The sequence below is a fragment of the Podarcis gaigeae genome (assembly GCF_964106915.1).
Source record: "Podarcis gaigeae genome assembly, chromosome: 5".
In the NCBI taxonomy this organism is placed as follows: Eukaryota; Metazoa; Chordata; class Lepidosauria; order Squamata; family Lacertidae; genus Podarcis; species Podarcis gaigeae.
The window spans coordinates 20,416,136-20,429,581 of record NC_139681.1 but is presented as its reverse complement, the minus strand read 5'-3'; the positions used below and the strand labels follow the sequence as shown (position 1 = coordinate 20,429,581).

The 13,446-nt window shown below is 43.7% G+C and overlaps 1 protein-coding gene and 1 long non-coding RNA gene across 23 annotated transcripts in view; one reads left to right on the top strand and one right to left on the bottom strand.

Annotated features, from left to right (window-relative positions):
• ZMIZ1 (zinc finger MIZ-type containing 1) overlaps positions 1 to 13,446 on the bottom strand; it is a 377,100-nt gene that overhangs the window by 12,410 nt on the left and 351,244 nt on the right. For 12 of the 20 annotated variants that reach the window (XM_083738291.1, XM_083738293.1, XM_083738280.1 and 9 more), the window contains 9 exons: positions 10,904 to 11,078; positions 9,240 to 9,426; positions 6,186 to 6,396; positions 5,647 to 5,752; positions 5,313 to 5,473; positions 5,011 to 5,078; positions 3,484 to 3,552; positions 2,659 to 2,906; positions 479 to 645 (listed from right to left, as the gene is read on the bottom strand). In XM_083738291.1, coding sequence (XP_083594417.1) covers positions 479 to 645; positions 2,659 to 2,906; positions 3,484 to 3,552; positions 5,011 to 5,078; positions 5,313 to 5,473; positions 5,647 to 5,752; positions 6,186 to 6,396; positions 9,240 to 9,426; positions 10,904 to 11,078 — 1,392 coding nt within the window. The remainder of the gene's footprint in view (positions 1 to 478; positions 646 to 2,658; positions 2,907 to 3,483; positions 3,553 to 5,010; positions 5,079 to 5,312; positions 5,474 to 5,646; positions 5,753 to 6,185; positions 6,397 to 9,239; positions 9,427 to 10,903; positions 11,079 to 13,446) is intronic. The other 8 variants (XM_083738285.1, XM_083738297.1, XM_083738299.1 and 5 more) reach the window with 1 other exon arrangement.
• LOC310844388 overlaps positions 1 to 13,446 on the top strand; it is a 28,108-nt gene that overhangs the window by 10,448 nt on the left and 4,214 nt on the right. Inside the window, exon 5 of one of the 3 annotated variants that reach the window (XR_014564066.1) lies at positions 2,406 to 2,584. This is a non-coding gene — a long non-coding RNA (uncharacterized lncRNA). Of the gene's footprint in view, positions 1 to 480; positions 581 to 2,405; positions 2,653 to 13,446 lie in introns of those variants that run through there. The other 2 variants (XR_014564067.1, XR_014564068.1) reach the window with 2 other exon arrangements.

The window sequence follows — 13,446 nt, the reverse complement described above, 5'->3', positions numbered from 1 at the left end:
GGGGGGCAAAAGTCTTTGCTCCCCCCTGCCTGCCTTCCCGGGGGCTTTAAAATCGCCCCGGGACAGCGGAGAAGTCCGCTGTCCGGGGCGATCTTAAAATGCTGGTGGGCGGCAGCGCTGCCGCTCGCCAGCATTTTAAAAAACCCCGGGACAGCGGAGAAGTCCTCTGCTGTCCCGGGGTTTTTTAAAATGCTGGGGGTGGGAAGAAAAGCCCTTGTCCCCCCCCCCCAGCCTTCAGAAGAGGTCGGGGGACAGACTGTCCCCGGACCTGGACTGAAGGCGGTTTCCTTAGGCACGCATTGATTGATTTTCAATGCATTCCTATGGGAAACCGTGCTTCGCAAGACGAAAAACTCGCAAGAACGAATTAATTTCGTCTTGCGAGGCACCACTGTACTTTGAAGAAGTAGCTGGGCATAATTTTTAAAAAATAATTCGTTATTTCACAAAGAAGAAACTGAGAAATTCTATTACTTACAGGGTCCTGCATGGGGTGACTTAGAGGTTTGTCAAGAGCTGCCATGTTACTGGGCATGTCTGGAGGGTGTGACAACTGAGGAGGCCCATGCATGAAGTCATTCATAGAAGTTCCACCAGGATTCCCGTGTGGAAAATCAAAATTGCTGTGACCTTGGTAACTGTTACCTAGACAGCAGAAAGAGAGGGAGAGTTACTTTAAAAGAGTACTTCAAATCCATACCTTTACCCAAATACACAATGTGATCGTTGTACAAAAATAAGAGATAAGAGCTCTTTATATGGAAATTAACATGATTGCCTCTTCATAGTCTAATATGTATTCTGACACACACATTATATAAGGAAAATATATAATAAATAAACCGTTGACTTGTAATGTGACTGCTCGCCTAGCAAATGATTTCTGTGGAATACATTGTGTTCAAAAAGCGGAACCAGCATGTGGCAGTTAAAAAAAAAAAGTTTCAAAGGCTGCTTGCTCAGGCCATCTAATAAAAATGAAAATATAAGGAAAAATGGGATGGAGAAAGAGATGCAGACAAAAACATAAACCCCACATTTAACACACACTGAGGTATATTCAGCAGTGTCTTTATCCCCTCTCCCCCTGTTACTACTCCTGACCTGGCCAACTGTCCCTCAAACCTATGCTAAAGGTCTGGGTCTTTTTTCTTTATTTCATTACTCCTTGAGCATCTCAGTTCAATCTCTTAACTGCAATGGCAGCCCTTGTGGTTTAAATGCTGTGAACTAGGAACAGAACTAAAACTCCTAAGTTATTTCACATAAGCCACTGAACAGGATCATGTTGAGCTTTGAAATAATAGGGCAGCTTTGCAGCTTGCCCAGAGGGGATACAGTTTTGTCAACTGAAGAGCAGCAGCTTTACAACAGTCAAGCCAAAACAGAGTTTGATGGGACTTGAAGCATCTGCATCATTTGCTTTCCGGCACAAGCTCAATTTGAGGAGAAATTTAATCTCAGAGGAACAGAAGTCATTAGCTGTGTAAGACTATTTCTTGGGGAATGGGAGGCTTTGATCTGTCATGTAAATACAGCAGAGCCTTGCTAATTCTCACTTTGCTAATCTGCAAACCGACTAAGGCTGCCATCCCTCGCATGCTGACTCGGGGGTGCACCCCACTGAACACAGTGGGATTGGCTTCTAAGAAATATACATATGATCAGGTTGCATGTCTTGCAGAGCTTAGCAGCCCCCACCCCCTTCCTTTTGCAGCACTGATTTAAGAGCAGGAAACTCTTGTTACATGTCTCTTATGTACACATCACAATTTTCTACAAGTTGTAACGCAGTATGCCGAAATGTGAAGGTTAATAATTAAGTCTAAATCACCCGTGTGAAACTTGTTGATTAAAACCTTGCTCCATGATGCTTCTCTGTGGGGACCAAAGATCAGCAGGTAGAAAGGAAGGATGGCAATTTTGCTTAAACCCTGTCACTAAGCTTTTTTGAAAAAAAAAGTATTTGTATTGATTTTTGCTAAATATGCAAAAAATCATTACTGGAATTGTAAAGGCACACATTTCTTTAAATCATCTAGAACAATCAGACAACAAAAAAGGAAGAAAAATAAACAAAAACACGCTCCCATTCCATACCATCTATTTTGCTGCATATACATCAACTGTCACCAACCTGGTGCCCTCCTGGTATTTTGGGCTATAGCACCGATCAGCCCCAACCAGCATGACCAATGGTCAGGAACGATGAGCGCTGTAGTTCGAAACACCTGAAGGGCACCAGGTTAGTATGTATGTGCTTCATAAACCAGCAGATAAGCATCTTCTGCACTTCTCTGCATGCCTGCACCACTGTAGAATCCTTTAAAAAATTGCATCTGATGCTTACTTCTTTTGTGACACATGGAAGTTCTCAAATAGCTCTATCTCCCCTCTCCCCACAGCAACATCAAGCCATTTTTCTCTTCGCTGTGTAATCTCCCTTCCAAACCATAAACAGAACACCTGTGATCCCTGTCACTCAGTTTAAGGACTGCCTACTGTTCTACCAATAGGATGCTTCACCAACCTGTTTCAGATCAACTGCCTGGAAGAGGAAGATATGCTCACAACTGCTTCTGAGGTGGGCAGTAGATGGTTAGTGGCAGATACTGTTTGATAGATGCAAACACACATACTCAAAACGTTTAAACCCACCTTGGTTACTGTATTCATTGGAATTGTTGCCGCCGGGTGGAGGTGGGATTGAGGGGTAAGGTGATGGGCCTGGACCCAAAGCTGCAATCATCTCCATCACATTAGGCATGATCATCTGGCTGGGACTCATGGTTTTAAACCTCTTGGAAGGCATGCCGTCTGGATCATCTTTGATGTGAATGTCTGACTTGATTGGGACAGGCCTCCAGCTGCACGTTGGGTCAATTGTGACTTCCTCAAACTCTGAGCTATAAAATAAAGGAGGTGCTCCACACTACTGTGTCTCCTTGATACTGTACACACCCCCACACACCCCAGTAGAAGTTGCGATTCTTAAATTAGGTCCACAAACCCATTATCTGAAAAGCTCTGCTTGGATGGTTCTGAACCAACAAGCATGTCTGTTTACTCAGACAAATCCACAGCAGCATAAGCTCCTTTGTATAGCCTTGCAAAACTAGCTACGCTTTTCTTGTACGTTCATCTGCAAGCCACTTCTCTCCTTGGCCACTTAATAGGACTGTCATTGATGGGGTGAGGTTGTTAACAGCAGGTTAAATACAAAGTCGCTTTACTGGGCCAAGCAGGCAACAGATGTGCCACAAGTATAACCCACGGTAGACCTGCTTTGGATTTGAAGTGGCCAATGCCTATTTATTATTTCAGTTTGTTGTCTGTCTCCTCCTTGCTATCAATGTACAGCTCAAAGACCTAAAGCTTAATGGAGTTCTGCACTTAAAATCAGTGCCCAGAAAAAACCTCCAGAGTAGAACAGCATCAAAAGCAAAGGGATTGCACATTTTCCAATGGTAAAGTTGCACTTACTTTTGTATAGCGTTCAAAATGCCCCACATATACTGGTCAACCTCCAGGCCCTCCAGCAGAGCTGTTTTACTGGAAGAGAAGATGGCATATTTATTTACAAACATGGGCACACACATGTTCATGACGCTCTGTAGAACATATCTGAAAGTCCGTCCCCTGCCTTGAAGTACTTACAAGTAATATTTTTTTCTAATTCTCATAATCTGAATTTAGATTGTATTTACATGGAGTTCATTTTGGTGTGGACTGTGAAGGGGTTTAATCAGTAATTCTCAAACAACATCACTTGAGGTCTGTAGAGAGTGCGCACTTGTGAAATTCTAAGGAGGGATTGGTGCCTGAGACAGGTGGGGTCTTTTCCCAATCAAAGCAGAAGGAGACTGAATTTTCCTGGTAGTTGTTGTTGTTGTTTAGTCGTTTAGTCATGTCCGACTCTTCGTGACCCCATGGACCAGAGCACGCCAGGCACTTCTGTCTTCCACTGCCTCCCGCAGTTTGGTCAGACTCATGTTTGTAGCTTCGAAGACACTATCCAACCATCTCGTCCTCTGTCATCCCCTTCTCCTTGTGCCCTCCATCTTTCCCAACATCAGGGTCTTTTCCAGGGAGTCTTCTCTTCTCATGAGGTGGCCAAATTATTGGAGCCTCAGCTTCACGATCTGTCCTTCCAGTGAGCACTCAGGGCTGATTTCCTTAAGAATGGATCGGTTTGTTGTTCTTGCAGTCCATGGGACTCTCAAGAGTCTCCTCCAGCCCCCTAATTCAAAAGCATCAATTCTTCGGCGATCTGCCTTCTTTATGGTCCAGCTCTGACTTCCATACATCACTACTGGGAAAACCATAGCTTTTACTATACGGACCTTTGTTGGCAAGGTGATGGTAGTAGACCTTACTAATTCATGTTGGATTTGTAGAAAACCATCAAATCACAGCTTCAGAATTTGCAGAAAGGGACAGTCTTAGGTTAAGACAGAGACTGAAAACATCTTCAGAGAACCTTTCCCTTATCAGCATGCTACTGTGGAACCCTTGTACATCATAAAGGGTTCTGCAGAATATGTAATGGCACACAATTCACATAGGCATTGGCCAGGGCTCTTTGATCTCATGGTATGAGCCGAAACAGTGCCCTAAAACACTTTCAACCCTACCTTACATTTTCTTTTCCAGTTAGAGCAAAGATGCAGAATTTGTGTAGTAGTGGTTGGTTTTCTTTTAAACACTACTGTACATTTTACGTCCTCAATAATTTCGAGTCATTCCCCCCACACAAGGATATCAAAGGAAAAGCCTTTATGCATTCCAAACGATTTGCTCTTCAAATGTCAAATGGGTCATCTCTCATAAAAAAGAAAACACACACCCTGAATTTTTAAAGTGGCCTCTCCTATTTTTCTCTACGTTTTCATGCATCTTATTCAATCATCTCTTATTCTTCCTCCTCTTAAAACATATAATCTCAGTGGTTGCAAAAAAAAGTTTTAAAAAAAAATCTCACTGCGACTTATATTGAATAGCCACACTTACTTGCATACAGGACACCTCCACGTCCCTCGTTCACAGTTCAGCTGCAAGTAGGATTCCAGATCAAAGCACTGTAGAACAAGAAGTCAGTGATATTAGCTACACAACTCTACTTTCAAATTGATTACTACTAATAATAAATAATAAACTTCAAGTTCCTTGGGAATTAATAACAAATGCACTAAGGGATGAACAAAGAGGACTCATTTTGCTGCGTGCTGTCAAGTGCTTGGCAGGCCACAATGTACATTCAGCTGTCACAAGATGTGCAGGCCTGCATCAACAGGACAGAAGAAGGCATTCACCTGTACATGTTTGCAGTCATGGCCTCTTGCCGGAAGCTGGATCCGCCGGAATGTGATCGGACACTTCAGGGACACTTTGATAGCTGTCTGCTCCACTCCGTCCTCACCGTTAAGAGTTGCATTGCCAGAGGAGGCTGCCACGCTGCTAAAATTCCTCTTGACTGTTCAAGAAAGATGGCACAAGGGGGTGAGAATACAATAAATACGGGGCACCATCTTAACATTGCTGCATGAATTCTGTGCCCCGTATAAAATTCCAGAGACAGAATTGAGTTTCAGCCCTACATTTAGCTCATTCTATGAACATAAGCAGAGAACATACCACTCTACTCACTTTTAGTGATACAGTGCTCGGCTGGAAGGAGGCGTTTCTTTAGTAAGCCCTGAAGTACAGAGCGCACTGATGGCCGGTGTACTAACTGCAATACGAACAAATGTGACTGTGGGGGGAAAGCAAAGAGTCAAAATTAATTCAGCTGTGTGGGGTACATCTGCCATTAAACCAATCAGAGATCCCGGCTTTGGGTACTATATTGCATGGTGGAGAGGCAGCTACACAAAAAGACACAGCTCCTACCTTTAGGAATCCTTCCACCCGTTAAGATCATTAGGGAAAGCACAGTAGTTCAAATTCACCCCAAGAGATGCACTCCACTGTCTCTCGAGACAGATGGACGCCAATGCCACCTCCCACCAGCCCCAGTAAATGTGGCCATTGACCAGGCATGATGAGAGTGCAGTTTAGCAACATCTGAAGGGCCTTTCCTACTAGGGATCTGATGGAACACTGCATCATACTAAAAGCAATAGCACATTTCTTTTTATACAGCCAAACCACAGAGTCAGCAGCCGCAGCAGGCCTGGTGTACTTACACAACAGCATGCTGTGACGGTAATTTGAATGGTGTTTCTTCCTGGCTGACAGACGTGCTTTAGATGCAGCGGTTTATGCGATGTCTTGTTGTCGCCACGTTCAATGGTAAGCGGAGTTGCGTTGACGCTGACCTGGACTGATGCTGGCCAGTTGGTGTTCATCTGTCTGTCTTCATGGTGATAGCACTTGAACTGTAACTCCAAGTCTGACCTGTTATGCAAGGCGTATGTTTCGGTTGGCATAGGCAACTTCTTTTCATACAACTGGGGCAAATGTCCATTTCCCCTTGTTTTTGAAAGCCATGGATACATGCCCCTTAATTTGTTTTGTGCAACATGATACTGTTTTAAATTATTTGATAAATAAGCACATGATACACATCTTGTATGGGCTGGTTATTTACATAAGGAAGAGTGTGGGGTTACATATTTTGAGAGTAGTAATAATATCGATACTTTACAGTTCAATACGACTTTTCATATGGTTGACCTCAAAGTGCTTTACGCAAAGGTGGGCTTCTAAGCAGCAGAGAGGGGGAAAGGTGCGGTCAGGAAGGTCCTCAAGAATTAGGATTTAGAAATGAGAAAGTAAAATGTGTTACCATAATCAAAGAGTAAATAGACAGTCTCATCCTGCCTAAATCACATTCCCTTCTGTTCACCAGAAAGCAACACTAGAAAGGTGACCAGCAGAAAATAATTGACCCAAAAGTAAACACCATGCAGCAAGCACAAGCAGCAATCCTTTCCTGGTTGCCAGTTCAGTGTTTATTGCAAAGAAACACAGGCATTTAAACATGTGTGGTCCAATCACATTTGATAGTTCCACAGGTGTTTTTGTCATTTAAACTTGGGTACATCTTCTGCCTGGTTAAAAAAGCTACGTTGTGAATCAGCCCTGAAATGCCACTAAACATGAGTTTGCGTAAGGTACAAGTGCTCATGGCATTCTCTCACTCTGCTTTAGAAACGGAAGAAAAACATAGGAAGGTTAAAGATGAACTGAGATTTCATTTTCTCCTAATGTGCTGAAGCATCCAGAAAGAACCGGGATTACCTGTTGAAAGCTGAAAAGGAGAGCTGAAGAATTTGAAAGATGGCAGTCAAAGACAGCAGAGTCCAGAGCTCTGCGATTCCCGAATTCTGGCACAGCCAGGAGGCCTTTGGAGGCTTTTGCTTTCTGCTGCTCTTAAATGCAGCTTGTTGCAACCAAACTGGGACTTGTGGTGCTGAAACAAGCCAGCTTAATAACCCGTGGCCTGAAGCTGGTATGAATGATGTTGACTCCAGCCAGGATTTAAAGCAGGAATCCTGGTTTGAACAAAATGATAAGCTGCACTTAAAGGAATCAGAAAGGAGAAGTTTCTGAAGTCCTCCTGGTTACACCTGATGGGATGAAGGAGATTGTGAGCCAAACACCTACTGTGACTTGTGCAGAAGCACAACCGATCAGTGTTGGCTTTGGATCCATGCTAGTGGCTACGAGCCACTATAAAGCCAGTTGCAGCTCTGGCCCATCTGCACCTTCATCAAGGGTTGTCCTCCTCCCCACTTGGCTGCCACACAGTGGTGACAGTGTGTCCTGCACACATTGCCAGTGGGCCCCATCATACATTTGGCTCCCTTAAAGAACATACGTTTGGCAGGCACAACAAATCCACAGTCCCCTGAAAGGGTGGGCTGGAGAGCCAAAGGTGTATTGGGTTGGGGGTTTCCCACAAGATCAAATTCCAAACAGATCTCAGCCATATGGTGCTTGTATAAACTTAAGAAAACCAACTTGAAGTAGGGAGCCAGGAAGTATTGTTTTTTTGATATGTTTATGGAAATACAATGGGTGGAATGTTGTTTAGTTAGCTGGCTAGAATGGGACCTTTGAGTGAAGGGCAGGCTATAAATAACTGAATTAAATATATGTTGTTATTTATTAAATGTTTTAACAGTATTTGGCATACTTATAAATTATATCTACTGGACTGTTTTTGTCTTACCATTGTGAGCTGCTTTGAGTATTGCTGTGTATGGTAAAGTGACCAAATAAAGCACAACCAACAAAACAATAATAAACATAATAAAGACAGTCTCAGCTACGATTTCATGTCACTGTATCTCTTGCCACTGACAGCTGGTGTGTAATTATGGAACAGCCTCTCCATGGAGGCTTACCAGGCAACACTGCTGCAGCTTGCGCTGGAAGCTAAGACCATCTTATTTTCCCACACTTTTTATTTTTGAGAGCCAAATTTTGATAAGACTGGTGTAACGGTGCTGTGCTATATTTTTAGGCTATTATGCTGGGATGGGGTTTTGTTTTTGTTTTTTGTTAAAAGGCTTTGAGGTGTCCCCCCTCCCCAAGGTATGTATGTCATTAATACTTCATGTGTATCCAAAGAAATCTGGTTGCCACCAAGTGTGGAGCTACTCTAAGACACTCAAAATCTTAACGCTTGGGTTCCTGGTCTGCCAATCTTAGTTACTGTGCTGCTATTATGGTGGCTGTTAATATATGTGCAATATTAAGATTAAAGCAATAAAATTGTTTCCATGGTGTTCTTTGCTGCCTGGATAACTTGTGCAAGCTAAGAAGATGGATGTGTGTGCTCTCTCTCTCTGAACAATAGATGAGTGAACCACCACCGTCAACTTAAATTCTTAATTTTTTTATGTCCTCACAAGAGAATTAAACACAATTTTATATTGGCATAAATTATTTCCAAGAGAAAAGTTGCATGATGCATAATAAAATCCTGCTGCTATAGCAGAATCAGCTAGAAGCCAAATACTTCAGTTTTAGGAAACATCTCCACCAATCTTCTTTCACCTGTTCTCAGCAAAGGGAGAGAGTCAGGACTTGTCTTTGTCTGTTAGATTTCTGAAGGAAGTGTGTACATGCTTCCGAACCACTGATTTAATGCAGTCTGGGTGTCAGAATGTGACCCTACTTCCCAAGGCAAAATAGCCTCCCCACCCAGCCACCAAAGGAAGAGAGCATCTCGCCTGCTATTTTTGTTCTCAAGCCTTCAAGGTCTGCCCCGCGCCACTTCACAAACCTACCTCCACATTAGCGTCTGATGCACCGTGGGCCGTAGGTGAAAGACATGGTTGCTGACCGCCAAATTGTGTTCCAGCCGGAAGGGCTCTAATACGACCCCGTCTCTCACAGGGAACGTCAAGCGCAGTTCATCGTTATGGTTGGCTGGGATCGAAGAGGGAGAGAAAGCGTGAACTTTCCCTTTAGCATCTGCAGTGCAATAACAACGCATATATTTATACTGGACAATATGACACGGCTCACTGATCTTTTGCTGGGCTGATCTTACGGCCTGTTCTGGCATCACCCTTCCACTCACATGCATGCAGTGAGTGGTGCTCATCCGCACCAGCCTTGCCCCTCTTGACTCCTCTCACCATGCCTATAATGCAATGCTCAAGTTCGGAGTTCTGTGTTTATTTGAGAATCTGCTATATCTGACTTTACCCATCCTTTGCTAATAACTGCAAACCTGCCCCCCCTTTCATCTTCAGAATAATCCTGTTATATTCCCTCTGCTCCACTGCCCAGAGCAACCCTGTGGGGAAGGTTAGACTGGGACACCATGATTGGCCAAAAGTCACCTAGTGAACACTGAGACTCGCTGGTTTCCCCAGCCGTAGGTCTAATCTGTTACACCATGCAGGCTCTCGGTCACTTCCCTGCCTTGAGATACAGAACTTGCTGTTGTATAGGGCAGCGAAAAAAGTTTACAGATTTGAGCTCACTGTGCACAGGGATGGGGAAGAAAGAAGTAATGTCCTAGTGACCCTGAGGATGAACAGCCTGTTGCCCCTGGGCCTCAGAGAATTTTATCACAGTCCCACAGGTTTTGGCTTAGAACCCCAAGATCTTCTGCTTTCATGTTAAATGATAAATCTAGTTTTCCAGCCCATATGACTACAGAGGTACCTCTAGTTGCATTCCACTCTTGTTACGGAACAGCACCCCGAAATGGATTAAGTCCGCAACTAGAGGTACCACTGTATAGAGATTTGTAAATATGCAGCAACAGTCAAACTCTTAGGTAACAAATACCCCGAGAATACAAATGAAAATAGTGTTTTAAGAGGCTCTTTGGACGTTACATTCCTTCAGGATTGTCGCTTGGCAGAGTGACTTGCACCTTGCAGCCAAATAGCCAAGATCCTACAGTTACTTGAATACAGGATTCCCCAAGGTCAGGGGAGATCCTGCATTGGCACAACTGTGGGACTGCCTAGTGTGGCTGTGTACGTCTTCCTATAGTGGCAGGAGTGAGAGCACCTGAGAACCTGGCCCAGTATCACCCAAGGAGACTTTAAATAAGGCAAATAAAGGAATATATAAGTTGGAGGGGGGAATCCACCCTCCATTTCCCATTGCTGTACACTGCAGATCTCTTCATCCATTATGACAATTTCAGCTTGATTCTATCTTTTATCCAGAAATAAGTTCTACTGATTTTGATTAGACTTGCTTCCAGACAAGTATGCCAAAAACTGATGCATTTATGTTTTCTTCTATTTAGTAAACCTTTTGTAAGGCTGCCGGTCACCCCATGTATCAATGGGCAATCAACATTTCTGTCTAGAAGGCAGCAAGCAGGCTGGTATTTACCGAGCAAAGTTTCTGTGACATGCAGTTTGTGGAAAGGAGAAAACAGGGTTACGGGAAAAACTTTGAGGAAGCTTCATTTGCTACTTACTTGGAGGTGGTGGTAAAGCATTGATATTTGGTTTAATGTCAGGTGGGAATGGCGGTTTGACATCTTGATTAGGGGACAGGTATGGAGGAATATTGCTCCCTGGAGTCATAGGTGGTGTGGGGTTTCCTGGAACAGGTGAGTGAGGGTAATTCGCCACAGGAACAGGCCTTGATGGCTGCAAAATGGTAATTGCAATTGAAAAGAGAAGAGAAGAAAATTATTGCAAGTACCCCACAGCAGTGGAATGTGAACTAAAACACCAGGCGATGCGAACATAGAAGTATTAACACAACACGCAATGACACAGGGAAGGTCTGTACAACTCTTGATCCACCATGTCAAATGAAGCCCACCAGCCATATGTGGCAGCCAACCAGGGACTTAATCAACACCCTATTTTGCTGCCTGCCTGGGATACTATAGTGCCTACATTTAAAATAGGAAGAAGCAACAGCTTCTGGCTGGCCACAATACAAAGCTGATGAGCGCACTTTGCTTGGTGGATTAAGCCATGCAAGCCTAACACAGGGAGATCTATAATTTGAGAACATTAGGACTTCCTGGCAGCTCTTGTCAAGCTGAGAAAGCTATTGCTCGAAATGTCACCGTAATCACACAATTACATTTTCTATAAGTAACAACCGCAAAACAGTTAAGAAGCGGGCCTCCAAAATGGTGAAAAACAGGAACACACTGAGGGGAAATAGAAACAGAAGTCTGGTGAGTGGAATTATAACCACAAAGTCCTGATAAGCTGAGGCAAAGTCTTGCAACAAAGAAATGGAAACAGAAAAAAGTCGGCATTTTTAAAATGGAAGGAGATTCCCCTGTTCAAAGAGGGAAGGTGCTCACGAAGAAACTCGCAAGGAGGACTCTGAGGAAAGGATGGTAGCACACAAGGGAATAACACACAAATGAGAACATAGAAGGTGGCGGCTGTTAAAATGGCAAACCCCCACAGTCGAACAGAGGCAAAGGTAATAAACTCATTGTCTCAGAAAGTACGTCCATCAAACCCATCATAGAATCCAACACAACAAAGCTAATACAGTCCAAAGAAGCATACCAACTGGGGAAAATATCCTGAGGAGAGTGGGGAGCCAGCAGACAAAGAATTGCTTCTAAGTGGGCAGGAAAACAAGCTGGTGGATTCCAGGAGAGCCAGCCCTCAGTTAATCTTTCCTGCCTTTGACCACACGGTGGAGCCATACCCCTTGGTAATTACCTTCATTACCCAATGAGAAACTGCAGCCGCTGCCTCTCAAAGTTTAGTTACAAATTACTGCACACTTTGACCTTATTATGCTGTTTCCTCACTCCTGCCACCATCGTCCAGTGATGTGGGTGTGGAAACACATGTACTACACAAAACAAAGCTGGAAGGAAATAACTTAGTATGGAGTGTGTGTTTTAGCGACTCCTTGCTCCTTATAACTTGTGGTTCCATGGTCAGTGGTCTCTCAGATTAGTAATTGTTACTTATTACGCAGAAACTGGCTAAATGACTCATTGGCTCAGCATTGTAAAAAGCTCAACAACTTAAACCCTAAACAATATTCAACAACTTCAATCCTAAAAAAAGCTCTACAACTTTGGAGTAAAAATCATAAAAAAGCTCAAGAACTTCAATCCTAAAAAAGGTTAACAACTTTGGTTGGCCCTTCACTTCATCACATCTGGCCCTCTTTGAAAAAAGTTTGGACAGCACTAGTGTATGCTGACACCAGACAAGTGGTGGAAGGAAAACTGGTCTCCCCTAAGCCACAGTTAGTTGGATGGAAGCAATGCCTCTCGGGAGTCATCCTGGTACTCTTTTGCATGTTTTACACCTCACAAAGGGGAATCCTTTCGGCCAGGGGGTGCTAACCTGAGGCCTTGCAGATGTTGCAAGACAACAACTTGCACCATCCCTGACTAGAGAGGGAGAAATTCAGTTCAGTTCCCATTTAAAAGTGACATTTCCCAATTCACCCTTTCAGAAACAATGTCAGGACTGGAACAGGGGCATCCTTCAAAATTTGCATGCCTCTGAATTTTGAAATGCAGTTCTCCAGGCAAGAAACGTGTAGAAAAGTGCATATATCATGAGTGCAACATACATGAATGCATTATATTTGGGGAAATTGTTTTGGGAATCCAGCAGCATCCAGAGAGAAGAAGGATGGTCAACTCTGCTTTACCCTCCAACATTCTGCATGGAAATAGGGACATTTGAATGGGGTGCTCCTACTTTCATGAGGAAAGTTGATAGTAATTCCTGGTGGGGCAGAGACAACCAGTGGAGGTGGAGGCCCTTTGGTAGCAAACCATCTGCTCATAATGGTGAATGAAGCACCAGAAGGAGCTTGGAAGAAAAGCATTGCATTGCCCAGGAATTATCTTTGATTCATCATGACTCCCAGACAGCTTTGATGCTCCATCATCCCATATACAGAACCATGTCATCAAATCCATCCACACTGTAGTACATGGCAGAGAGAAGTGGAGAAATGGTTCAACATCACTGGGCTGGTGCATTTTACACCAGGGCTACTGTTGTCCTT